This window comes from Heliangelus exortis, chromosome 1, assembly GCF_036169615.1.
Source record: "Heliangelus exortis chromosome 1, bHelExo1.hap1, whole genome shotgun sequence".
Lineage (NCBI taxonomy): Eukaryota > Metazoa > Chordata > Aves > Apodiformes > Trochilidae > Heliangelus > Heliangelus exortis.
Window position 1 is genome coordinate 189,980,808 of NC_092422.1, and position 25,172 is coordinate 190,005,979.

At 42.3% G+C, this 25,172-nt stretch overlaps 2 protein-coding genes across 4 annotated transcripts in view; one reads left to right on the forward strand and one right to left on the reverse strand.

The window, feature by feature from the left end:
* Positions 1–10,542, forward strand: part of DCLRE1C (DNA cross-link repair 1C) — a 13,711-nt gene extending 3,169 nt beyond the window's left edge. For 2 of the 3 annotated variants that reach the window (XM_071734067.1, XM_071734068.1), the window contains 11 exons: positions 1,593–1,652; positions 2,300–2,355; positions 3,002–3,103; positions 3,358–3,430; positions 3,561–3,701; positions 4,236–4,337; positions 6,090–6,226; positions 6,369–6,423; positions 7,816–7,904; positions 7,999–8,099; positions 8,912–10,542. In XM_071734067.1, coding sequence (XP_071590168.1) covers positions 1,593–1,652; positions 2,300–2,355; positions 3,002–3,103; positions 3,358–3,430; positions 3,561–3,701; positions 4,236–4,337; positions 6,090–6,226; positions 6,369–6,423; positions 7,816–7,904; positions 7,999–8,099; positions 8,912–9,900 — 1,905 coding nt within the window. In that variant the 3' untranslated portion in view covers positions 9,901–10,542. The remainder of the gene's footprint in view (positions 1–1,592; positions 1,653–2,299; positions 2,356–3,001; positions 3,104–3,357; positions 3,431–3,560; positions 3,702–4,235; positions 4,338–6,089; positions 6,227–6,368; positions 6,424–7,815; positions 7,905–7,998; positions 8,100–8,911) is intronic. The other variant, XM_071734069.1, reaches the window with a different exon arrangement.
* A 3,354-nt stretch (positions 10,543–13,896) lies between these two features.
* On the reverse strand, positions 13,897–25,172 carry SUV39H2 (SUV39H2 histone lysine methyltransferase). Its single transcript, XM_071734074.1, has 6 exons — positions 25,032–25,172; positions 23,607–23,752; positions 21,958–22,629; positions 20,047–20,193; positions 18,424–18,553; positions 13,897–17,075 (listed from the first exon to the last, which is right to left on the reverse strand). The coding sequence occupies exons 1-6, from the start codon at positions 25,048–25,050 to the stop codon at positions 16,966–16,968; spliced, it is 1,224 nt and encodes a 407-aa protein (XP_071590175.1). The 5' UTR covers positions 25,051–25,172; the 3' UTR covers positions 13,897–16,965.

Consider the following 25,172-nt stretch of genomic DNA (forward strand, 5'->3'; position numbering starts at 1 on the left):
GGCAGTGATGGTCCTGACACCTTTGAGAAAATCTGGGAAGAGTTGCCAGAAGTACCCACAGTACAATCTAAATAAAACACATTAACACAAATCAACACAATTTAAAAAATACAAAGATGTTTGCAGCAGCTGCTCCCAGGAGTGACTGCTGGTAAGGGAATGAGCTGCACAGGCCTTAAATCAGATAGGATTTGTTGGGTGTCTCATTCACAAGCTTTTGTCTTGTATTAAATAAGCTTTGTACTTGATGTGTGTCTGAGAAATGAATTAAGAGCTGATTTGATATGCACCAGACTGAGAGAATCAATCAAAATGTCATCTTCCAGACAAATGTTTTTATGAATGCCAGTCTGACTTGTACATATGGCACAAGAGGCTCTTTGAATCTGCTGCTGGTTACAACCTTTAAACTATTAAATACAAGGGGAGAACTCTGCTGGAGACATTATCATTTATGGTTATGAAGCTGAACTGTGGCTATCAGTGAAAAATTCTTCGGGCAGTTTAGATCTAAAACTTAACACTTGTTTCATTGCAGTAGGAAATTTAAGAATTACTGAAGCAAATGAACATGCAGAATTTAGATCAGTCTCTTCAGGTTATTTGGCTTCAGAAACTGCAAATGGTAAAATTAGTGATGATGTTTAAAAAAAATCATCTCTTGTTGGTGGTTTGAATTATTGGTTTAAAATACTTTTTGACACATGTATCTGTGTTCTGCAGCAACCTCTGAGTTTGATTTGTGTTGTAGTTTCTGGTGGAGAAGCCAAATGTTACCACCTTTGTGTGAGTTCTGGCTGAATGGATCTTGTGAAGCTGCCCAGAAATTTGCAACATCATGAATTCATCTACTGCAATGAAACCCAAGGTCTGAGGAGGCTGCTCAGCTGAGAAGCTGGACTTTATCTAAGTAGGGCAATGACAGAAGACTTTCCATTTATTTTGGCTTTTTTGGGACAGGGGAATTATATACAGATATCATCTGAAACAAATAAAAAACCCCAAACAAATAAACCCAAACCAAACAGGAGGATGGGAGAGGAGCCTGCATTGCAGTGCTAACCTTGCAGACAGCCACAGAGCACTTGTGTCACAGGACTCTTAGTAGAGGTTATGGCAAAATGGGTCAAATTGTGGTCTATAAATCCATCACCTCTGCACAAACACAGAAATATGAGCTGCATGTGACTTGTGGGCTCTGCTTCTGATAATAAGGACAAGTGTGGAGAAGGGCTACAGCACTGAGGTCTGTCCTAGGAAGATGTATCTCCTGGGACTTTGCAGTCATCCAAAAATAAGGCATGTGATCCAGACAGAGAAACCAGAGCTGTTGCTGTTAGAAGTCCAACATATTCTGATTTTTTTTAGGCATGCACATCTTGATTGAGGTATTTCTATTTCAACTCCTAGAAAACTTTTTTTCCAGTGGAAATTGAAATTTGTGACTTGCTGTGGGGAAAATGAGCTTAATTTAACTGGCTTAGCATGAGCTACAGTGAGTGGTAAAGATGTCTGCTTAGTGAATACTTAACCATAAGCATGAAATAAAACGTTTGGGAAGTCCTGTAATGCATTTGTTGATTTTGTTACAGGTTGCATTGGAGGTTGAAACTCCAACTCAGATTTCTTTAGTAGATGAAACATCTGGTGAGGTAAGTTACCAAAAAAAAAAAAACCAAAAAAACCATTTGTAATGGGCAGTAATACTGTTTAACTGAGCATAAGAGAAGCAGATCTTACCTGTAACATCCCACATGGACAAGCTATTTTTAAAATATATATTCCTGTTCTCTCCAAGATGTGCAGACACATGAATTCTTATTCCCTGCTTTGTTCTTTTAATCATAGCATTTCTTTGGTAACATCTTTTCACAGTATTAGTGATCTCGAGTTTACCTACTGCTCTTGTGATTTTTTTTTTCCCATTTTTTTTTTTTAAACTTTGTAGTTCCTGGCTTATTTTAAAAGCTTTAAGTGCAGGACTTAAAGGTCTGGTAGAACATCTTTAGGCAAAGTGCATTCTGAGATATTTCCATGATACTTGTTCTCAAGGAACCAAAGAAGTAGGACTGTCTTCTGGCTGAGTGGCTTTCGTGAGCACCAAACAGTGTTCAGGCATGACAGGATGGTCAGTGCTCATCAGGGCTTGTTGGAATGGGTGGAGACTTTTTCTTTGTTCAAAAGCAATGCTGAACACTGTGAAAGGCTGTGGGGAGCAATGTGTTTCATGCCCTGTGTCCATGGAAATGCTGGTAATACTCATTACAGTGTGAAAATAATGCTGACCCATCTCTTCTAGAAAGAAGATATAGAGGTGACACTCCTCCCAGCTGGTCACTGTCCAGGATCAGTCATGTATGTCCTTTCAATACTCTTAAGGTCTTTGCTGAGAAATTTGTCTTATAGAGTTCTCACTATCTACTGAGGGTTTTTTTCTGACTAGAAAAAGTTAATGTATTCAAAATTCTTTGAGGTAACAGTGTTGTGTCTGGGGTCACCAAGTTTGGCCAAGGTTAAAAAACCACTTTACTGTCTGGGATCTGTCCAGACAGAATTTGTTTCCTTGGTGGGGCAGAATACTTTCACCCATGCCTATGAAAAAAACCTTTTTTTATTTCAGCTGTACATTAAAATTATATAAAACCACATGATAGAAATTAAATCTTCAGTTTCTTAAATATGACATAAAAAAGAAGGTGTCTGGCTTCCTGCTACAAGTGCCAGGTAGGTGCCTTGGGCTGCAACAGATACCTGAGTTACCCTCACAGAATCTGTGAGGCTTTTGTCTGCAACCATGACCAGCCAATACAGGTTATTTTTCAGACAAACTGTGTCTGAATTATTTGGTTTATCTGACATTATTACAGGACTAAATTAAGCCAAATATTTCTATTACATCATACATTTGTGACATAGACTGCTGTAAGCAAAATAACATAGTGACATCTGACATTTAATGCTTTGTGTTGTTGAGTTTGACCAAAGTTGTTTCTCTTTGTAGGTTTTTGTTTGAAGGTGAAAATGGGACTGTGCTGTATACAGGGGATTTTAGGCTTGCAAAGGGAGAAGCAGCCAGAATGAAGCTTTTGCATTCAGGGACAAGGTGAGGATTCAGCTAATCATGAGGTTTAGAAAGAATGAAAGATCATCCAGGTGTGGACAATTCAGAACTAATGTACTCTTTTTTCCTCATTTTTCATTCTGGATTAAATATATTTTCAGTCAGGCAGTTACAAACCCGTTTTGACTTGCTCTTTGTAAGAAAGAGGAAGAATTGCCTACTTTTGAAGAGAGAGGAAGTGATATGTCTCAGTACCACGAGGAACTGCTCACTCTGGTATCACATTTCTCTTTCAGAGTAAAAGACATCCAGAGTGTGTATCTGGACACCACTTTTTGTGATCCCAGATATTATCATATACCAAGCCGGGTAAGCCTAAGTAAGCTGTGAGAGGGCAACTCCCAAAACCACTAATTAATTAACCACTCCTTTGTTAGATAAATTTTGCCATTTGCAAGTATCTTCAGAGATGATTCACAATGTTGTCTAAACTTTTCAGGAGGAATGTTTAAAGGGGATATTAGGGTTGGCACGGAGCTGGACCTCGCTGAGTCGTTATCATGTGGTGTGGCTGAATTGCAAAGCTGCTTATGGATATGAATATTTATTCATAAACCTCAGTGAGGAACTTGGAATCAAGGTAATTTTTCTGTAATTGCTCCTTTAGAGCAGATGCTCAGGAGTGATTGTGGCCAGTTATCTTGCTGGAAATCACTGTTCAGGGGAGTGCTGTATGTGAAGGAAGTATATCCTTTGATTAACTTTAGTTTAAAAAGTTATGCCCAGAATAAATTAACTAATTGATTTTTGTCTTGAACATCTGGGCTTTCCAGGGAGAAATTAATCCCTAGTTTTAAATTCCCCATCTTTCTCCCTTTTCTCTCATTAATGATAAAAGCCTTCTCATTTACAAAAAACATTAATAGTTAGCAGATATATTGATTTTCTTTGAATATTCATCCCTCCACAGCATAGGAGGTATGTTCTGCTTTTTCTAGACATCCAACTTGCTTTTGGCCAACACTTCCCCATTTGAGCATTACAGGTGTGTGGTAATTTAATAGTTTAAATGACTACCAGCATTTGTTGAGAGCAGAACCACATCTGTATAGTTGCTCCAGCTGTCATTTTATAAACATTGAGCTAACTAAGAGTAAACTCTGCTTTTCTCCAGGTGCATGTAAACAAACTTGATATGTTTAGAAACATGCCAGAAATCCTCTACCATATCACTACAGACCGAGACACTCAGCTCCATGCCTGCCGACATCCTCGGGTGGGTATCATTTCACAGGCACCTGCTGCCCCTCCTATGAAAGTCTGGTTATAGAATCACAGAATCCTAGAGGTTGGAAGGGACCTCGAAAGATCATCTAGTCCAACCCCCCCTGCCAGAGCAGGGCCCCCTAGAGTACATCGCATAGGAACGTGTCCAGGCGGGTTTTGAATGTCTCCAGTGAAGGAGACTCCACAACCCCCCTGGGCAGCCTGTTCCAGGGCTCCGTCACCCTTACAGTAAAAAAATTTTTTCTGATATTCAACTTGAACCTCCTATGCTCCAATTTACACCCATTACCCCTTGTCCTATCACTGGTCATCACTGAGAAAAGCCTAACTCCATCTCCCTGACACTCACCCCTTACATATTTGAAAACATTGATGAGGTCACCTCTCAGTCTCCTTTTCTCCAAACTAAAGAGACCCAGCTCCCTCAGCCTTTCCTCATAAGGGAGATGTTCCACTCCCTTAATCATCTTAGTAGCTCTGCACTGGACTCTTTCAAGCACTTCCCTGTCCTTCTTGAACTGAGGGGCCCAGAACTGGACACAATACTCCAGGTGTGGCCTCACCAATGCAGAATAGAGGGGGAGGAGAACTTCTCTTGACCTACTAACCACACCCTTTCTAATGCACCCCAGGATGCCATTGGCCTTCTTGGCCACAAGGGCACATTGCTGGCTCATGGTCATCTTCTTGTCTATCAGGACCCCCAGGTCTCTTTCACCTACACTGCTCTCCAGCAGCTCAGCCCCCAACCTATACTGGGACATCGTGTTGTTCTTCCCCAAATGCAAAACTCTACACTTCCCCTTGTTGAATTTCATCATGTTTCTCCCTGCCCAACTCTCCAGCCTGTCTAAGTCTCTCTGAATGGCAGCACAGCCTTCTGGTGTGTCAGCCACTCCTCCCAGCTTAGTGTCATCAGCAAACTTGCTGAGGGTACATTCTATACCCTCATCCAAGTCGTTGATGAAGATATTGAACAACACCGGTCCCAGTACCGACCCCTGAGGGACTCCACTAGTCACACACCTCCAACCAGATTCTGCCCCATTGACTACAACTCTCTGACTCCTTCCTTTCAACCAGTTCCTGATCCACCTCACTACCTGATCACCAAACCCATACTTGATCAACTTATCTACAAGGATGCTGTGAGAGACGGTGTCAAATGCTTTACTGAAATCAAGATAAACCACATCTACCGCTCTTCCATCATCTATCCACCTAGTAATTTCCTCATAGAATGCTATGATGCTTTTGTCCTCTGGTGCTAATGAGGACAAATGGTAGCTTGAAACTTGAAAATTGTATTTTTAAATGAAGTAAGACAAGCAGTGGATTAGATCAGTGGATTTAAATATGTCAAAAGTAGCTCTTACCAGTGTCTCCTATAGCCATGTGTATGCATGTGCACCATGTGTATGGCCTTCCCTTTCCATGTGTATGGCCTTCCCTTTCCATGTGTATGGCCTTCCCTTTCCATGTGTATGGCCTTCCCTTTCCAGGATATCTGTCAGTCTGAAAGCTCCTGGTAGAACTGGAGATGGACAGTGGGGCACTGGTCTCTGTGATTTATTTGCTTTGTCAGCTGCATTATGGAAGCAAGATGCAACAGCTAAGAGCGTTTCTTAAGAGTTGGAAATGATAAATGAAGATCTGGTCTGATTAGATACTTTATGTTGCTGAATTTCTGGGGGGGGAAAAAAGGTCAGGATTACACTTAAATTAATATTGCATTTGACAGGATGATGAATGTTTTAGAGGGAACAGACTGCCCTGTGGGATGACTTGCCAAAATGGAACTCCCTTGCACATAATCAGCATCAAACCCTCCACTATGTGGTTTAGAGAAAGGAGCAAGAAAACCAATGTAATAGTGAGGTGAGCATTTGGGCTATGCAGAAACCTGTTGTTTAGGTGTGTATATTGCCTGAATCTCAAAGTGGAATTTTTAAGTAGGTTATGCTTGCTTTGACTGGAAGGATGAGGAGCAATTATCTAATTTTTGAACTTCTTTTTTTAGGACTGGGGAGAGTACATACAGAGCTTGTTTCTCTTTCCACTCTTCATTCAGTGAGGTTTGTATACTTGTAGTGCTGAGTGTACATTGATTTAAAAAAAAAATAAGGAGTTTGGATTATGTTGGGGTGGATGACATGACATGACATGTCACAATAAAAAAAATCTTTTCAGTAATAAGACACAAGGGGATGGGAAATTCTGGATGCTGAACTCAGAGAAATTTGTCTTAATACAGCTGCAGAGGAGCTTGTTTATGTAGGGCAGGATTACAAGCCTGTTTTTTTCTCTCTGTTCTGGAAGTATTGGTCACTGCTACAATTATTTTGACTGCTCGTGTATTTTAGATCACTGTGTAACTATGCAATGTTTGACATTTTGCTTTTCAATACACTGTTTATCCGCTGTGACTCATTTTGGGTGGGTTTGCCTGCTTTTCCCTGCTCACACTTTTAAACAGAATTTTCTCACATTGTAGCCACCACTGTCATTCCTCTTTCTGTACTAAAGACTAAAAGGAAATTTGCTACAGCAGCATTCTCTCCAGAATTACACTCTCATTTAATATGAATTGATCCAGTTCTTAAAATACTTTTCTCTGAAGAAACTCTACTGAAGCTGGATCAGTGCTAACAATCAACCTGTCACAAATTCTTGCACATACAAAATGGAGATTATTCAGAGCTCTAGGAAGACAGCCCTACTTTTAAAATCCTGGTTAAGTTTTAATTTGTTGTGCCATGCAGAATTTTCAATGGAGGTGCTAGTGTAATACAAACAATGTGGCAGCTTTGCTGGCAGAATACGAGGGGTGGTGCATTGTAACAGACTTTACCTTCACATGCAAAAATATTGGTCTGGATAGATAGGAGAGTAATCTGCAAACTTGGAAGTGGTTTTGAGCACTGATAAAGCCTCCACTGGAGTGGAGTGCCCCAAACGACACAATTCTTCAAGAAATTACTGTTTGGAGAGCATCTAGAAGTCAACAGAGGAAGGCTTGGAAAAATTATGTGTTTTGTGATAATGGGGCTTTTATAGTGGACTGAAGGGAGGCTTTAGGAACAGTCTTTGAGGAAAGGAACTCTGCACAACTTGAAGTCAAGTAAGAAAAATGCAAGTCTGAAAAAGCTCCTTAGCAGTAAGGGCAGTGAAGCACTGGATCACATCTTCTAGAACAGGTCTGTCTAGCATTTGCTTTCAGAGCTAGTGATGGCCTTTGTAGCAGTTAATTGCTGTGAGGTGGTTATGTGAGGCAGAGTTCTCAGCATCCTTTGACACCTGTTTTCAAAACTTTGTTCTTAGACTTTGGTTCGTGGGTCATCCTGGTCTTTTGCATGAGACATCTGGAAGTCCTTCTTGTGGGTGTGCTTTGATCCGTGCTGCCACAAAGTGAAATTATTAAGTGTTGATGTCACTTGTTCAACTGCTTCTTCTTTTATTCCATTTAGATTAAAGATTTTCTGAGCCATATCTGTCCTGTGAATGTGTATCCCAATGTACTGCCCTTGGGTGGGACAGAAGACAAAGTTGTGGAAATGTAAGTGACAAGTGGCTGGTGAATAGAGGTGATCTGTTCATAATACCATATCATATCTGTTCTAAATATCAGTTGCTTTTCTCATTCACCCCAGATTAAAGCCATTATGCAGGTCATACAGGGGGAAGGTGGAACCCAGGTACAAGCCCTTAGGAACACTGAAGAGAGTCCACAAGAGAGATTTATCTGATACAGGTAAAGGTTCTGCTGGTGCTGCTGTGCCTGAAATGAAAATCTGAGACCAAGCAGAGGTGCCAAAAGCCATGGTGTTCACCATAGTCTGCCTGTGTTCAAGGCAACAGTTAAAAAAAAAATAAGTGAACTTATATTTTAGGAGGGTGAGAGAGGACTAACTGTAAAATTTTACTTGTTTGTCATCGTAAGCATTAAATATATTGTAACAGCCCTTTAAGTTTCTGGAACAGTTCCATCCCAGAGTCCTAGAGCACCCCTGATAAAGCTGTTTCTCTCCTTCTAACTGAACTTTTATCACCCCTAATGTTGTTGGGGACAGAGTGCTGCATTAGTGAAACTGCTCCTCTTATCATGCACTGCTGGCTTTTTAGCACCCAGTGGCTTTTTGAACTTATGATGGCAAATAGAGGCTGTACATAGCCTCTGGAAAGCTGCTTGGGACCCAGAAGACAACTTTGGGCCTGCTGCATCCCATATGGCTATTTTGAAGTGGCAAGTAGGTGAGGGTGATGCAGTCCTGGCAAAACACATTTAGAGGTCTGAATAATTGTCTCTGCCAGGGCTACATCTGATCTGCTGCAGCTTAGGTGGGGGATAGCAACCAGCAGCTTTCCTTGTGAGCCACCATGCAGGACAAGGCAAATGCTGTTCATAATGTCCTAATAAGTTTCCATCTAGGTGAAAGAATTTCTTCTCTTCCTCCTAAATTAATCTTTACTAAAACTCTGCTCTCAGCAGTTTTATCAGAGATCTGAACTTTTCTAAGTGTATGTTTTGATTGTTGTTTTTTTTTAATGCTCTTCTCTCGACAGATGAAGATGATCTCTTTGATACAGACTTAACTTCTTCTAGGCCCAAGATTCCAAAACATCAGATAGAAGAGAGCAGGCCCTCCAGCACAGGACAGTCTGAAAATGCTGAAGGAAACATTAATGAGAGCACAGAAAATTACAAAGCAACCACAACTTACACCTCCCTCAATGTAGATTTCATGGACTGTGAGGAGTCAAATGATGATGATGATGATGAAGATGATGAAGAAGAAGAAGAATCTGAACAAAATACAGTTCAAGTTCTTTCCCCTAAGCTAGATGCATCTTCCACATCTAACTTCAATGGAGTAGCTAGTGACCAGCAGGTGTCTCATGATGACATCCCTTGCTGGGATGCATTTTTTAAGTGTAACAAACTAGATGAAAGCTCTGAAAATGAGGAGAACTTCCCATCTTCAGCAGATGCTGGTGGGTCCCAGTCACTCTTCAGTGATTCAGATGGAGTAAGTGACTCGACACACATCTCCTCCCAAAATTCCTCTCAGTCCACACACATCTCGGAGCAGGGGAGCCAGGGCTGGGATAGCCAAATGGACACAGTACTCATTACCTCCCAAGAGAGAAATGCCCTGGACTTGAGCTGCTTCAGCAAGGGTGGGAGCAGAACAGTTGTTTCTGTACTGCAGGACACTGCCAAAGACAGTCAACCTGACAGCAAGATGTGGAAGCCACTGGGTCAAAATGGATTTTGTGCCTACGATGTTGCCTGTGACTTGAAAAGCAAAGACGGTGAGAAAGATGCAGAAGCTGGCACTGCTGATGTTCCAGATGGGCAGGTGGAGATAAGTAACAACTCTGAGACTCCTGATCTAGAACTGAGGAGAGAATCTCAGAGCTCCTCTGACTTTGAAATTCCCTTGACTCCTGGTGCTGAAGCACCTCAGCCAGATAAATTGCACTGCTTGTACCAGAAGCTGGCAGCAGGTGAGAGCATCCTCAGGGAGAGAAAGTCTCCTGAAGATGGGTGAAACTGATGTCACAGTAACAAATACTGACATTTGTTTATTAAACCATGAATTGTTTTTTTTCCTATTAGTGCCAATTACTATCTGATATTTTTATCATATTATGCTAATTCATGCAGGTTTTTTCAGCAATACCTTACTGCCAGGGACAGTAATAGGTGCATTTGCAGCCTGCCTAACTGTTGTTCTTTCTGTGAAATACTGAAGAGGAAGAACGTCATGAAGATGATCTCTTCCATAGTCTGTCTCTGACAAATCCTCCTGAAACAGGGGTGCTGTAAAAGCCTTCTGCCTCCCGAGGCTCCGTTCTCCAGAGCTGTAAGTAGATAAAAAAACAAACCAGGCAAAATCAAGGGTACAATGTTTCTCTGAATCAGGTTTTAACAGAGTACCAAGGTTTTTAACTGTGGGGTGGAGCACCACGTCACTTGTCACTGGTGGAGCCGCAGCCTGGAGCTGAGGCGAGCGCTCGGTTTCCCGCCTCGCCGTTTCCCTCTGGCAGGGAGGCGCCGGGAGGCAGCAGCTCTCGCGAGAGCTGCGGGCGAGATTTGGGCGTTGCCGGAGCAACGGCCCCGCCCGCGGCTTGCAAGGAGCGGACCCGGTGAGCGGGTTCTGGGCGGGCTGCGGGGTTTGGGTCGTGGGTGGGTTCTGGCGGTGCCAAGAGGCGATGTCAGGTGAAGTCATCCTCTTCCCATAAGAAAACTCAGCCATGGTGGCCCAAAACCACCGCCCAAAAGAATGTGGAGCTGCCCCGTAAGCACAGAGCTGTTGAGGTGACGGCCCGGTATGTCTGGGCCTGTCGCTCGTAGCAGAGGGGGGCAGTGACAACTCCTGTGCCACCAGGGGAATGGTGTGCTCAGCCTGGTGGTGGGACTGGGAGAGAAGGTGGAGAGGTTGAGAAGTATCCGGGAACGTGAGAGATCGGTGGATTCGCGGCCTATCGGCCTTGAGGCCAAGGCAGTGGGTGGGTGGAGGCTGCCCAAGAATCAGGGGACCCCCTGCCCTCCGGTCACCGGGGAGAAGGAGGAGCCCGAAAAGGTGGGAGTGAAGGGAAAGAGGTCCCTGCCCGGCCCCATCCCCCTTGCGTGTTGCCCCTGCACAATAGGTATGGGGCACTGGAACTGGAGGACCTGGCAAATGGGGATGTTGATAAAGCCCCAGCCAGCGAGCTCTGAGGCAGCCTGCCCCACACATTAGGTAACCAGCAGAGCACAGCCCCTTCTAAGGAAAATAGAGGGGACAGTGTGCTAGCCAAACCCATCCCACAGGGAAGTCTGGTGTCTCCCTGGGGCTAGGGACAGAAATCTTACAAGGAGGCTGCCAGCTCTGGTCTGACCTGATTATTACCAATTACTGGTCTTGCAGGTCAGCAGTGATGAAATAGAAGTCCCAAGACAATAAAAAGGGATTTCAGAGTGCTGAGCAGAATGGTGGAGGGATCAGGAGCTCAGGTGGGTGTTTTCCTCAGTGACAGGGAATGCTGAAAGCAACAGGAAAGGACACATGAAGCCATTGTATGGCAGGACAGCTCTGATGTGGTCACCATCACAGAAACATGGTGGGATGACTGGAATGGATGGCTATAAACTCTCCAGAAAGGATAGACAAGGAAGGAGAGGTGCTGGGGTGGCTCTGTATGCTAGGGAGTGTTAATTGTTTAGAGCTTGATGATAGTGAGTTTATGCATAAGGATGAGGGGGTAGGCAGCACATGAGGTGGATGTCCTGTTAGGTGTCTGTTTCAGACCTCCCAGTTGGGACAAGGAGGCAGCCCAAAGCATTTTATAAGTGGCTGGCAGAGTCTCACAATCACTACTCCTTGTGCTGGTGGTGGTGCCCTGTCTGCTGGAAATGTAACATATCCAAGGGCAGATAGCCTAGGATGTTCCTGACACAGCTGATGAGCCTGCCAGAGGAGGTGCCTCACTTTGTCTTCCAAAACTGAGGACTGGTGTGAGATGTGGCTATTGGAGGCTCTCTTGGGTTTAGCAGCCTGCAGAGGGATCTGGGCAGGTTGATTGATGGGAAGTTGTATGAGGTTTAACAAGGTGCCACCTCCTGCATTTCAGTCACAGAAACCTCATGCAGTGCTACAAGCTTGGGAAAGGGGCTATAAAGCTGCCTGGTGGACACGGGGCTGAATAGGAGCCAGCAGTGTGCTCAGGTGGCCAAGAAGGCCAACAGCATCCTGGCCTGCATCAGGAGTAGTGTGGCTGGCAGAAGGTGATTGTGTTTCTGTACTCTGGTGAGGCTGCACCTTGAGTACCATGTTCAGTTCTGTCCCCCTCACTACAGGAAAGACATTGAGGTGCTGGAGTGAGTTCAGAGAAAGGCAACCAAGCTGGTGAAGAGACTGGAGAACAAGTCCTGTGAGGAGAGACTGAGAGAACTGGGAATGTTCAGTTTGGAGGAGGCTGATGGGAGACCTTATCTCTGTCTCCAAGTGACAGGAGGTTGTACACTGCAACCTGTACGCTTTCACTACAACAGGAGGTTGTAGCAAGGTGGATGTTGGCCCCTTCTCCCAAGTGAGTAGTAACAGGCCTAGAGGAAATGGCCTGAAGGTGCACTAGGGGAGGCTTAGGCTTGGTATTAGGAAGAATTTCTTTACTGAGTAGTCAGGTGCTGGAACAGGCTGCCCAGGGAGGTGGTGGAGTTGCTGTCCCTGGAGGCATTCAAAATAAGTATAGATGAAGCACTTCAGACATGCTTTAGTGGGCAAGCCTGACTGTGGAAACAATGCAGTAGTTGCATTTTCAACTTAATGTTGAGTTTTCACTGCAGTTATTTTTAAAAACAACTGCAGAACAGATTACAGAATTACTGAGAGCTTTTTTTTTAAAAAAAAAAAGTTGTTCTTTTCAAGCAGTCTCACTGAGCAAGCTCTGTCATCCAGATTTAGCTCCTGGAAATACAGTTGTTAATGGTTTAAATCTCATTTCAAAACTGCTTGTCACCAGCTGCTCTACATTTTGGTTTGGTCTGAATTGTTTTTCAGAACAACTTGAAAATAAAAGCCTGTGGCATGTGGTTCCAAAGCCACCAGCAGTAGGCTGCACACAGGACCAGAAGCTGACCTGTTATCCTGGACAGGTTGTTTATCAAAGCTCTTGTAGTACCAAATTTTACCTCCCCTGCAAGTTCAGATATGTTTAGATTTCTTCTTTAAAATCATGACAATAGATCTTTCACACACATCTGCCATCATAACTGTTTGCCAAAATTCTTAGCCTTTACATTACAACTGTAATTCAGGTATTTGTTAAACTGCAGTGTCTTCAAACATGCCTGAACAGCAGAAGTCATCTAAAAGTCCTTAGGGTCTCCCATCTATGTGGTGTTAAGTCCCAAAGAATTAAACAGATTTTTAACATGACAGTGCTCCCCTCCAAGAACATCTTCAGTCTTTCTGCCATCTTCAGTGCTCTGTGAATGTTGTAGCCAGTGTTCTGCTGTGGGGAACAGTGGTGGGGAAAGAGCAGGGGGAATTAAAAGAAGAAAAATCACTGTTACCTATCTACAGTTTTAAAGATACTCAAGTCCATGGACTTCACTATCCTGGGACTGGTCAGTACTATTTCCCAACCTGGTCTGTCAACTGGTTTTGGTTGTTATTTTTGTGGGCTTGAGTGAATGAAACTTTTTTGTAACTACCTCTGCAAATAAAGTTATCCAGAACAGAATTTCTTCTGTTGGCTTGTTGCTTAACTGTACTCTGTGTGTAACTTCAGGGCTGCACTTAGTGTTGAAATAGACAGGAACCCAGACTGCTTTAGGCAAGCTGACAGTATAAATTTACACCACTTCTTATCAGCCATAAACTGAAGAGGAAACAGATTACTTCCTCGTGATTGCTTACTCCAGTCAGAATAGGGCTAGGAAGTTTGGGTACGGGGCAGGAATTAAAAGGTTGCAGTCTTAAAGCAAATTCTACTGCTCCATCTAATTTGGACAGGCTGAATTTTTATTTTTTTTCATTTTAAGAATGACAACAACAAGAGAAAAACTAAATTTAATTTATTTTATCAAAAACTTTAGGAAGATAGCAACACTAGAGATCACACTTTATGAAAAGAAAATGTTCCTGAGCTTACAAACTGCATATTCTAATGTATACAGTCCTAAAACATACATTAGAAATAACCGGAAGGTTGACTTAAATTTGAGATTAAATAAATAAGACTTTTTTTTATAGGTGATCTTGCAACTTTAGTTTTGCTACCAAAAAAAAAAAAAAAAAAAAAAAAGAAAAAGAAAAAAAAAAGAAAAAAAAAAATTCAATGCAAAAAAAAAACCCCAGAAGAGCTAAAGAATGGATCATGGGTTACCAGTCTCCAAGAAGTGCATGTACAACACTGAGCTGGTAGCCATGATGATGCTAAGAGACCACAAAGCAAAACAAAGGCAACAGCTAGGCTGGATTAGGCTCTTTAAGAAATTGAAAATAACTTTTTCTCCTTGTCCAATTTGGCAACATTCACTCCAAACACATTAGAAACAGTAAAAGGAGTTTTAAAATGACAGTGTCCCTGGAATCTAATTCACTGACTACAATGCAAATGCACTGTGAATATGTAAATTAAAAATACTGCTGAAGACTTTAAATTGGAAAGTGGATGCATGGGTTTACTTGGAATAAATACAAAATACTGTTACCTCCCAGAATGAAAATTAATGGTCCTTTATTAATCACACAAGAGGTAACACACATATCCTTAAAGAACAGCAGTGTTATTCCAGTGCTGGTGGTAACCTATACTGCCCTGAAAAAAAAGGCAGACTAGCAAGACTTTTATTTTAAAATGCTTTTACTAGCAATTTTTAAATCAAACTGGGCATGGGCAAAGATAGACAAAAAGGATCTCTAACCAGTCCTGTGTCATCTTGCACAGGAGAGGCCAGAGAAACTGATTTGGAAAGGACTCTCTGCAGCCCCTCTGTACTGACAGGGGAGGCTGCAGACTGCAGTGGATTAAGGAGCTGGAGACTGCAGATTCCATCCACATGGAATGCATCACTGAATTGGGCTACATGCAAAAGAAAGCTCTAGTGACTCCAAATGGTGTACAGTCATTTAGAGTTTGCTAACATTAAAGCTCCACGATCCACTTCAACTTTATATTAAAACAAAAACAAACAAAAAAAAACCCAAACAAACAAAAAAAAAATCATTAAGAGATACGACACAGTAGAAATCCTCTAGATTCAGCATTTGTCCAAGTGCGTGGGTACAGGTGAGCCTGGTAATCTCAAATACTTTTGAATCTAAGCAAACTTTCTCCTATTCATTAAACAAGATAAAGTATCTATTTCCACCTGTATCTCTTCATCTTGTAGATTACAAAACTTACAAAGCACTTTCAGTGGCCCACACCGTGAAACCAATTTTGGCTTGTAGCATATAAAAATGTCACTTTCTGCCAAACAGACTGATCTTCAGTGCAAATGCAACTGTGCTTCTTAGTGAACATCACAACAACTTGTATTATCCTTTGAAACACTCTTTTTTGGAGTGCTAGTAATCACCATGATATTTTAAGGCATTTTCTAACAAATTAAGTAAACGGTTATATGCTGGGTACTTGACTTCATTCACCTGAGCCAACAGCTGTGCACCTTATAAAGGTAACTAGCTGACCTATGATACATAGCTAGCATCCATTTATGGAGCATCCATTTAGAGAGCAACAATATTCTGCCTCACCCTATCAACATTTACATTATTTGTAAGCAATATGCCAGTTTTACAAGCTTTTAATCCATGAGAATAAAGCATTTAAATCATCCCTGGAGCATGGACCCTGGCTGTAACTCTACTCTTAACCTACCTCAACTGCTCTTCAGTGTTTCTGAAGCCAAGCAGAACTTAGCAAACATTATGAACTGACTGACACAACTTTCAGATGATCAGGAAAAAAAAAAAAAAAAGAAGACTCAAGCAGCTGAAGAACAGTGTGTTTCTCAGCCTTTACATTCAAAAACTTCTTACAAAGGTCTACAGCAAATAGGTGAACTCACCTCTAGTCTAACTTCACTGAAGTTAACATTTTTGCAACAAGAAAAAACAGGCCTAGTATCTTGAAAGTCTGTCACTAGTTAAAAAAAGTCACAGTATGTAAAAACCTAATCAAAAATACTTGTGAATACAAATCAATTCCCAGGGTACTTCTGCACCTAGCAGACAAGTTAAGCATATCTCCATAATGCATCACACCTTTGTTAGACAATGGGCTGTTCTCCCTATTCTCTTGTTATTTCCAAACTGCAGGCAGTAACTCATCTTGGCAGTTCCTGCCAAATCTCTGCAATGAAAGCAAACAGTGTGTGTTACTGCTGATAACCCTGGATGTACCAATTCTCTGTAGAACTGCAGACCTTCTATAGCATGCTAACCAATAATCACAACAATTGAAAAAAACCTCTTTATGTAAAACTTCTAAATAATATAACATCAGCTGAAAATACTTGAGACCTTGATCTTACACCTGTAATCTGCTAAAACCAAATGCTTAACTCACGTGGAGTTGAATGGAGATCTTACAATTTCTGTTCCTGTGAACCTTCATTTAGATGCAGTCTGATGGCTGTCCTTAATCCTTCACCCCAGTGCCATAAATGTTATTGCTAATCTCTTGGTGCTTTTTTTTTTATACAACAAAAAGGAAAAAAAGCTGTCAGCTATGATGTACCAAATGCCTCCGGGCTTTTCAAGGTGTAGAAAATATATAACACTTTATCCCACTAAAATCAGTTCAGAAGGCCAACAGCTGTAAGCTCACACTCAAATATTCAAACCAAAGTACATTTTAGAGAGTTTTCTTAGCTTTACTGCTTCCTAAATAACAGTTCTAAAAAATCAATTTTTAATCCCCATAATCAGTTAAGTATTTGCCTGAAACACTACACCTCCCTTCTTTGGCCAGTGCCATTTTGATTACTAATGCAATGCCTTGTTTTTATTATTTATTTACATTAGATGCAAGAATACTTGAATATATGCCTGAAAGAAGAGTCTTCTTAAAACACATTTAAAAGAGAACGAAGTATTTGTGATTTTGGACACTTAGACTCAGTTGAGATAACCTCTGCAACACACAGCTCCACATTTACAGACAGTTCTGATCCTCTTTTTGGATGGACTAAGACCATCAGCAGAGTCTGAAGTCAGATCTATTGAACCTGTGACGCAAAGAAAGACAAAGAAATTTTAAAAGTCAGACTGAAACTGCTCTAGGTACTCAGAGGGCTTCAAAAGCCTCCTACCACCCTGATTCTTAAAAGAATTATGTATGAAGCTATAGCAAATTCTCCTGACACTCATGTTACAGCTACACACCCACCACCTGGCATACACATCAAAACTCAACAGACTCCAGTCCTGTATCCTCTGCTCTGTATCCATACCCCTGGTCAGTGAAGACTGCAGCCTGCCCCAAATGCCAGTGTTACAGCCACCACAAAAAAAGTCAAAAACAAGAAAAAAAAAAAAAAGGAGCTTTAAGGATTCAAATTTGTCAGTACTTAAAGAGAACTGCTACAAGAATGAGGTACAGGTCTGCAGTATAGAGATGCTTCTCTGAAAACTAAATAGCAGAGCTAATAATACAATGCTGTTGTGGATAAATAGTTTGCAGGCAAAGTTTGACATCCACAACACTCCTGCCAGCAAACCTCCCAAAGAATTTTTTTTTATGTATTGGATAAAAATGATGGTGTAGAAGGCTTGAGTTGAAGGAACCTTTAAAGATCATCTGGTCCAATGCCCCTACCAAAGGCAGGGTCATCTTCCACTAGACCAGGTTGCTCAAAGCCCCATCCAACTTGGCCTGCTCAATAATCAGTCTATCAACTGATCAGTTAACAAAGAATCAAACAGCCCCTGTTGGAAGAGACCTCAAAGGATCATCTGGTCCAACCTTTCATGGGAAAGGGAGCCCAGAGGATATAATCTAGCACTCTGTCTACTTGCATCTTGAAAAGCTCCAATGATGGGGACTCCACCATGTTCCTGAAAAGGCTGTTCCTGTGAATGATTGTTCTCACTGTAAAAATCTTTGGACCACCCTTCTTCCATCCTAAGTATCTGTACCATAGAACCTACATTCATAACAGAGGCTACAGACACCAGAATCCAAAGACCAATCTAGGGTGCCTTACACCACTCAGCTGTTTCAACTGCCTTTATAACTATTACAAGCAGATTACTTAGAGAGCAGTTTACCTGCAATGCTGGTTTGAATAAAGGAAAGGTTTTTTTAACAGTAGCCTGACCATTCCTTTGCCCTGCCACACATTCAAACCACACCCCCTTGCTGTGAGCTGGGAGTGCTGAAGGAGGTCACACACAAAAGCTGCAGGCAGAAGCTTCTGGGAGCAATTTGTCTGCTCTGCATGTCCATCAGCAACGCCTGTTCTAGAACCCACAGAGGTGTCAGATGCAGTGTCTGACCTGACATGCTATCATCAGTCAGGCAAAACCCACCGGTGCCCCAAACCTCCTGCAACAACTGCATTAAAATCTGCAGACCTTTCATCTGGTAGTCAAAGGTCAGCTCTTCTCCAGCCTTGATGGTTCGTGTAGAGAACAGTGCTATTCGAGGAAGACGCAAGTCGAGGTTATCGATGAACACGTTGAAGACTTGAAGATTTGGATCACACTGCAAGGCAAAAATTAATGCAGTTGCTGTTAGGAAAAATGCACAAAGTTTCACTGAAGTGTTTAAGTAAACCAAGCTCAGAGAAAAGGAAGAACTTGTTCTTCTCTCAGTGACAATAGTCATGAAACCAAGTTATCTTCTGAAATCAAAAAATTACCTTCTTGAAATAGCATTATATGAGGAGACTCCTACCTCAGAGTCTTTTTGAGGAGACAACCTTTACATAGTATGCAGATTGAGCTACTATGGAACAGTCTGTTAAAGAATTATACTACTTTCAAAAGATGACAGCAAAAAAAATGACAAATCAAAGCTACATTAAGAGGTTAAGATTTACCTACAAAACCCTCAAAGAGAATGAAAACTGAGATGAAATAAGAAAACAACCTAGAGTTTCAAGCCACACACATTATTCTGTATTGAGGTTAAAGCACGGATTCTAGGCCAGAAATATTTTCATACTATGAATACATTTATATTTTCATTTGTTAAACATGCTTGGCTTATGAATTACCTGCTAGGGACTGGGTGGCAGGAGGGTCTAGGACACTAAGAAATTCTGCATGCTTTTTTGCTCTTTAACAGTAAAACATATCTCATGTTAAGGAATCAGAAGTGAAGTCAGCCATTTAAGTTTACAGGGAAGAGTGACAATATTTCAGTCCCATTTCCAAAAGTGAAGAGCAATTGGCTTTTCTAAAACTGTTCTTTACACTCCCTGTCAAGCCTGCATGAAATACAATCAGCAGCAGCTCTCAAATCTGAAGACCTGGATTTACTGTAATAGTAGAACATTTCATAACTCACAAAGATTGCATTACAAGAAATAATAATTTTAGTTCAGGAATCTTTACAAATGCAGCTCAGCCGTCTTGCTTTAGACACTTCAGTTGAACAGGAAATAAAGCACTACAAAAACTTCCTGTTTAAGATTTACTTTTCAGTTCTTTGGCAAGTTTAGATTTGTTAACAGGAGAGAAAAAGTCTTTTGCAGGGGATATACAAAAAAAAAAACCCCACAGGAATTTTCATTTTGCCCTCTACCAATGTTTGAAGGATGACACTGGGCATAACCTCCCAGTCCTGTCTTGCTACTAAATAATGCAACAATTCCTAAAGTCGTTCTCTCTTTACTAATTGTAAATTGTAACTTGAAGCACTTCTCTCAAATTAAGCCTTTTAGTTGCCCAAAAAAACCACACCCAAACCACCCTGTTTGGGTTGTCTGGAACCCTCAGATTCAGTGACAACCCCAGTCCTACCAGATGCCAGCTTCAGGCTGCATCTCACTCCCAGATTCTTGTAGTTAGTCCAGGTAAGACTGAGTATTCCATTCTATCTGTTGTGTCACCTAACTGACTGGGCAGCACTGGCATGAAACAAACTGCTCCAGAAAAACTGAATGGGGGGAAAAATATTTACAGTCAGAGAAGATATTTCTGGCACAGTTAGCATAATTCTCCAAACTCTTAGTATACAGAACAAGGTCTTACGCTGTGATTAACAAAGTGGGACACATTTCCATATCGAGCTGCATCTACTGTAAATTCATCTGAGTCATAGTCCAAATCAAATAAGTATGTATTTCCCTGGTTGTCATAGAGCTGGCCTCGTCTCTCTGCTTCCTCGCTTGTAATCACCTAAAAAAAAAAAAAAGGGAAAAAGAAACCTGCATCATATTATTAACTAAATTAAAAGAAAAATCACAACCAATTTAGGAAAAAAGACAACACTTAGTAAAAAATACCACATTCACTTTTGATGTCCATTTCAAACACAGCATTCCATCTCTAATGAAAAAAGAATATATACACAGAGCTAAACTAATTAGATACTGACTAAGGCTTCTCTGGATGTAACTTGTCTACAGCTGAAGCACAGCACTACCTTACCTCAGGGAAAAAAAATTAATCAGCACCTTCTATTGAGAGTAAAGATGATGACAGATACAGTCAACTGTTTCTATTTAAAGTTCCTATTTAAAGTTTCTATACAAATGATTTTTTCATTAGACACAGAAAGCTTTGTTTATTTCATGTTAAACCAAGTTTCAACTTTCTCCCTTTACACAGAGGGAGACCAATAGGTCTTTACAACCCAGTAACATTTACAGTGCAGTGTTCAGCTCCTCCTGCTAATCTCTTCCTGCTAATTTTGACAGTGATAAGAGAACCTCTTCATGACAACATAGACAGATACATCACTTCACAAGGCTGAACCTATGCAATTAGGCTAGCATGTGTGAAAAGAAGACAGAAACCCAGAAAATCCCCAAGGGAAAAACTACAGTCACTTTTGACAGAATCAATGAACAGCTTACCCAATTTCATCTGCAGCCCCTTAAGTTAAATGTACTCTGTTGTGCTGACTCAGCAGTCACAATTTGGCAGCAAGACTGATAGGAAACGGAGTGGAATTGGACAAAAAAAAACCAATCCCTAAAATCTTTCTGACAGATCACATTTAAGAACTTAATCAGCAGGAGGGAGCAAGTAGATTCAGGTGAGAGGTATAAAAACAGCCTTTCCTTGAAGCAAAAAAAATCACAATGATCTTCTGCATTAACCCCACAACAGATATATTGAGTTACTGACCTCTTGTATATCTACATGAAAGGTATGAACATGAGAAGTTAGAAGACTGAAAGGTATGTACACAAGAAGTTAGAAGATTTGAGGAAGGATGGAGAAAATACAGTAAGGACCATAAACATTTGTTTGAATGGACAGAAGGAATTATTTTGAGTCAACCTGGTGGCAAGGCAGATTTGTGGCAGAAATCCAACAGACTGGATGAGCAAGGCAACCAAGAGCTACTGGTGTAAAGAGCCCTGAAACAGAGCTGAGGCTGAGCCAGATAAACACAGGGCAACATAAAACTTAAAGACTAACTCAAGGCCTGCATTTCATAGCATGCAAGTCCTCTTTGAAATGACACACGAGTAAACAGATAATGTTTATTCTTGATGTTAAAAAAGAGTAATAAATATGTTTGGAAATACTACCTTAACAGCTCAGACAAGACAGAAAGGGACTGATGAAACTGGGTGGAGAGTTTGCTAACAACTCTGCCTGAGAAGGGCAAGAAATATAGTACCAGGGAAGAATAAAGAATACAACTGCAATAAAAGAAGGATTTGCCTCTAGAAACACTATTAGGACATATTATCAAGTAATTCTTTAGTGACACACAGGATAAGCAGTATCTTTATATTCAACCTTTTACAGCTGATTTGGAATAGAGGACATTGTGGACAATGTAATTTTTTTTTTCCACTTAAAAGTAGAATTGCCTACTATATAGTACAAGTCAAGAAGTGTTAAATGTTGAAAGACCACTCATCCATATTTTCCTCAACATTTCCTTTGCTGTTACTAATTCATCTACATAAGATAAATACATACCTCTCCAACATACTCCATCACAAAACTGTTGGTTTTAATTTTCTGGAGAGTTTTTACTCCCCAGCCACGGCCATTGTTGGTTCTGAAGATGCACAGAGAATATGGTGTGCCTTTCTGGACTATCCTATTGAGGCAGTCAGGCCCACACCTACAAAATGAATTGCATTCATAGATGGGCAAGCCTGGCTGGATTTTCAACTTCTTTCTTTTATTATAAGCCAAAATAAAGCCAGCCTCCTTTGGACAGCACTTCTCAGCAGGGCAGTCAGCACATTCACAGCCAGTTGTTATTCCATTTAGTACATTTATTCCTGGAGCAGGTTTATACTCATTAATGTAGTAAAAATCTATAGGAGGGCCTTCAAGATCCACAGTGTTTTCTACCAGAATCATTGCTTTGTGATTCTTTTTCCTGTTGAGTTCTTCTTTCCATCTCTGAAGAGCTATTCTTTGCTTTGCTTTCTTCACAATGTAATCTGCAACTGCTGGTTTCAAAGCTTTAACATGGTTTCTCACTTTCAGTGCTTTGCCTTCTCTCACTCGAGATAAGTATTCATTCTTGTCAGTAAGAAAGTTTTGAAGAAGCACTGGGCATTTCAGATTTTTCTGAGGTTCCCAAGTGTTTGAAGATTCTGGCCATCCTTTCCATTTCACAAGATAGTATTCTGTGCCCTTGAAATACAGAAACAGATACAGATTTAGCCACATTTAATCCTGCTGAAATCCAGCATCACAGAGTGCACAGGCAAACACAAAAGAGCTCTGGAGTTAAGAAACGCCATATAGAGCAGAAGGTCTTGATGTCCTCATAACAATTAGAATTGGGGAGAAAGAGGAAACTCAAGTTTTCCGTTTGAAAATTAACTTACAGCACAACTTTGGATACTTTACATATAATATCCAGGGGAAAAGAAATAAACAGCTGGGAGGAACTCTGATGGCTAATGTTATACCTGGAGGAGGCTAGTTTGTTAAGGCTGTTATCAAATTAAACTAACTAGCTGCATGACTCATGCACAAGCAGAACGTAGCTGTACCACATACAGAGCTAAAAAAAGAATTCTAAACTTCTAAAAATCTCTAAAAAACACTATTTGTCATATTAACCACCCTCCCAAAGGAGTAATCAATTAAACAAATGTTATTTTATATTTATAATCAAGAAGCATACATTTTGGACTTATTTTTAAAAGGACAAATAACTGTAACAAGGCCAAATCCTGAGACTGAATTTCACTGGCCTGATCAAGCCACAGGAATCCAGTTGCAGCACATGGCCCTCACCCCTCATTAAACAGACTACAACAGTCAAGAGAGAAATACACTGTTATCTGCAAATAAAAGATAAGCATAATACATACCAAGCTACAACCTACAAGCATCAGCGTTTTGCTTTACTTCTAGATACGCAAAGGTGAAACATTTCATACTCTGTTACCTCTGTATTTCAGAGAAGGACCTTCCTCCAGCATACTGAAAGCACCATTTATACTGCTGTTTACAGTTCAAAATTTAAAAAAAACTTCATTAGATGACAACAAGAGCTTTGTCGTCACAGCCTGCTACTTTATATTATGAGCATAACTACCTTTGGCTCACTTCCAAATTTCAGCTGAAAGAGCGATCAAATTGGTCTGTGTTTCTCTTACCTCTTCTACCTTGTAGTCACACAAATATTCCACCTCATATCTCTTTAGACTCCTGTTGGTGATTCCAATGGATTTACATCTGAGATTTTCCTTCCTACATAATTCTTGGAGGGTCTCAAGTGAAGCTAGACATGGCACATACCAAGCTACAATAAGAAAATTGGTAAAGAATCCTATTTAATGTCTCAGCTAAATTGACGTCATTACGCCTTATCCCAGAGTCCCCACATTATCATTTCTGATAGCAGTCCACTGGTCTCTTCCTCTGCAGTGTCTCACAGAGTCAAACTCAACCCCTCACTCACAGGTTAAGTGAAACACGTTCCCTTCCTGAACCTTTATTCTGCACTGCACATACGTTTATAAAAAACAACAAACACTTTGGACGGCAGAGAGGCTTCCACAGGTGAAAGCCACGCTAAGAATTGAGTAATTTCCCTCCAACTAAATCACCCCATAACTGAGCTACGGCGACAGTGAAGCCTCCATTCTTTAATAAGACCGCCAAATATCTGTAGGTAGTCAAGTGGAATCGAGCACTTGCGATGCAGGCAGGGTGACTGGAAAAGGAAAGATCCACAGTGGCTCTTCCAGAAGGCTCGCGGGTGCCCTGTCAGCGAGGAGGATTTAAAGGGACGCGACGCTGGGCTGAACGGGACGGCGAGAGGGCCAGCTCCCCGCCAGAGCCCGGGAAACACGGCGGGAGCGGGGAGATGGGGACGGGACAAGGTGCAGAGCAGGAGCCGCGCAGCCCGAACCTCCCTCCCACCGCTGCCGACCGGGGCGATGCGGGGATCTCCCGCCTCGGCCCCGCCGCCAGCCCGCAGAACCCCCCCCTCCTTCCCTCCCGCCCCGGCTCTCCTCAGCCCCTCGGCCGGGGAAGGGCCGGTGCCGGAGGGGTTCACCTCGGGCCCGCACCGCCAGAAGTCTGTGTGGACGGGAAGGGGGCGGCGGACACCTTTCCCGTGGCCCCCCAGGATTTCTCCAAGCGCCTCTCCCAATGCTTCCCCCCCCCCCTTAACCATCCTCCGTATTTTACCTCAGGAGCCTCCCCGCTATCCCCCACCACCCCCCGCTTCCTCCCTCCCGGGCAGCAGGAAGAGACCCCAGGGGAACCCCCTGCCCTCCCCGCCGGGCCGGGTGTCTGAGAGCGGGGCTGGGGGCAGCGGACAGAATCCTGGGGGCTGCAGCGGAGTTTGGCGAAAGGGAAGCGGCGGCCACTTCCCCATCACCGAGAGCGGCCGCGGGGAAAGGTGGTGGGGGGGAGGGCTCCTCGCTCCCTCGCTCTCCGCCCCCCCAGCTCAAGGAGAAGGGAGGGAAAGGCCCGAGGGAGGGAAAGGCCCCAGGGAAGGAAAGGCCCGAGCGAGGTGCTGCTGGCGGCTCCGTCCCCAGCCCCAGCCCCGGCCCGAGCCGCCGCTCCCTCACCTCCTCTCCAGACCTCCATCTTGGCGGGGGGGGGAGGGAGGGGAACGGAGCGGGGGGAGGAGGGGAGGGGGGGGGGAACCCGCGCGCGCGGGAAGCGGCACTCGCGGGTTCAGAGCCCGCGCGGCTCCTCCCCCCTCCCCC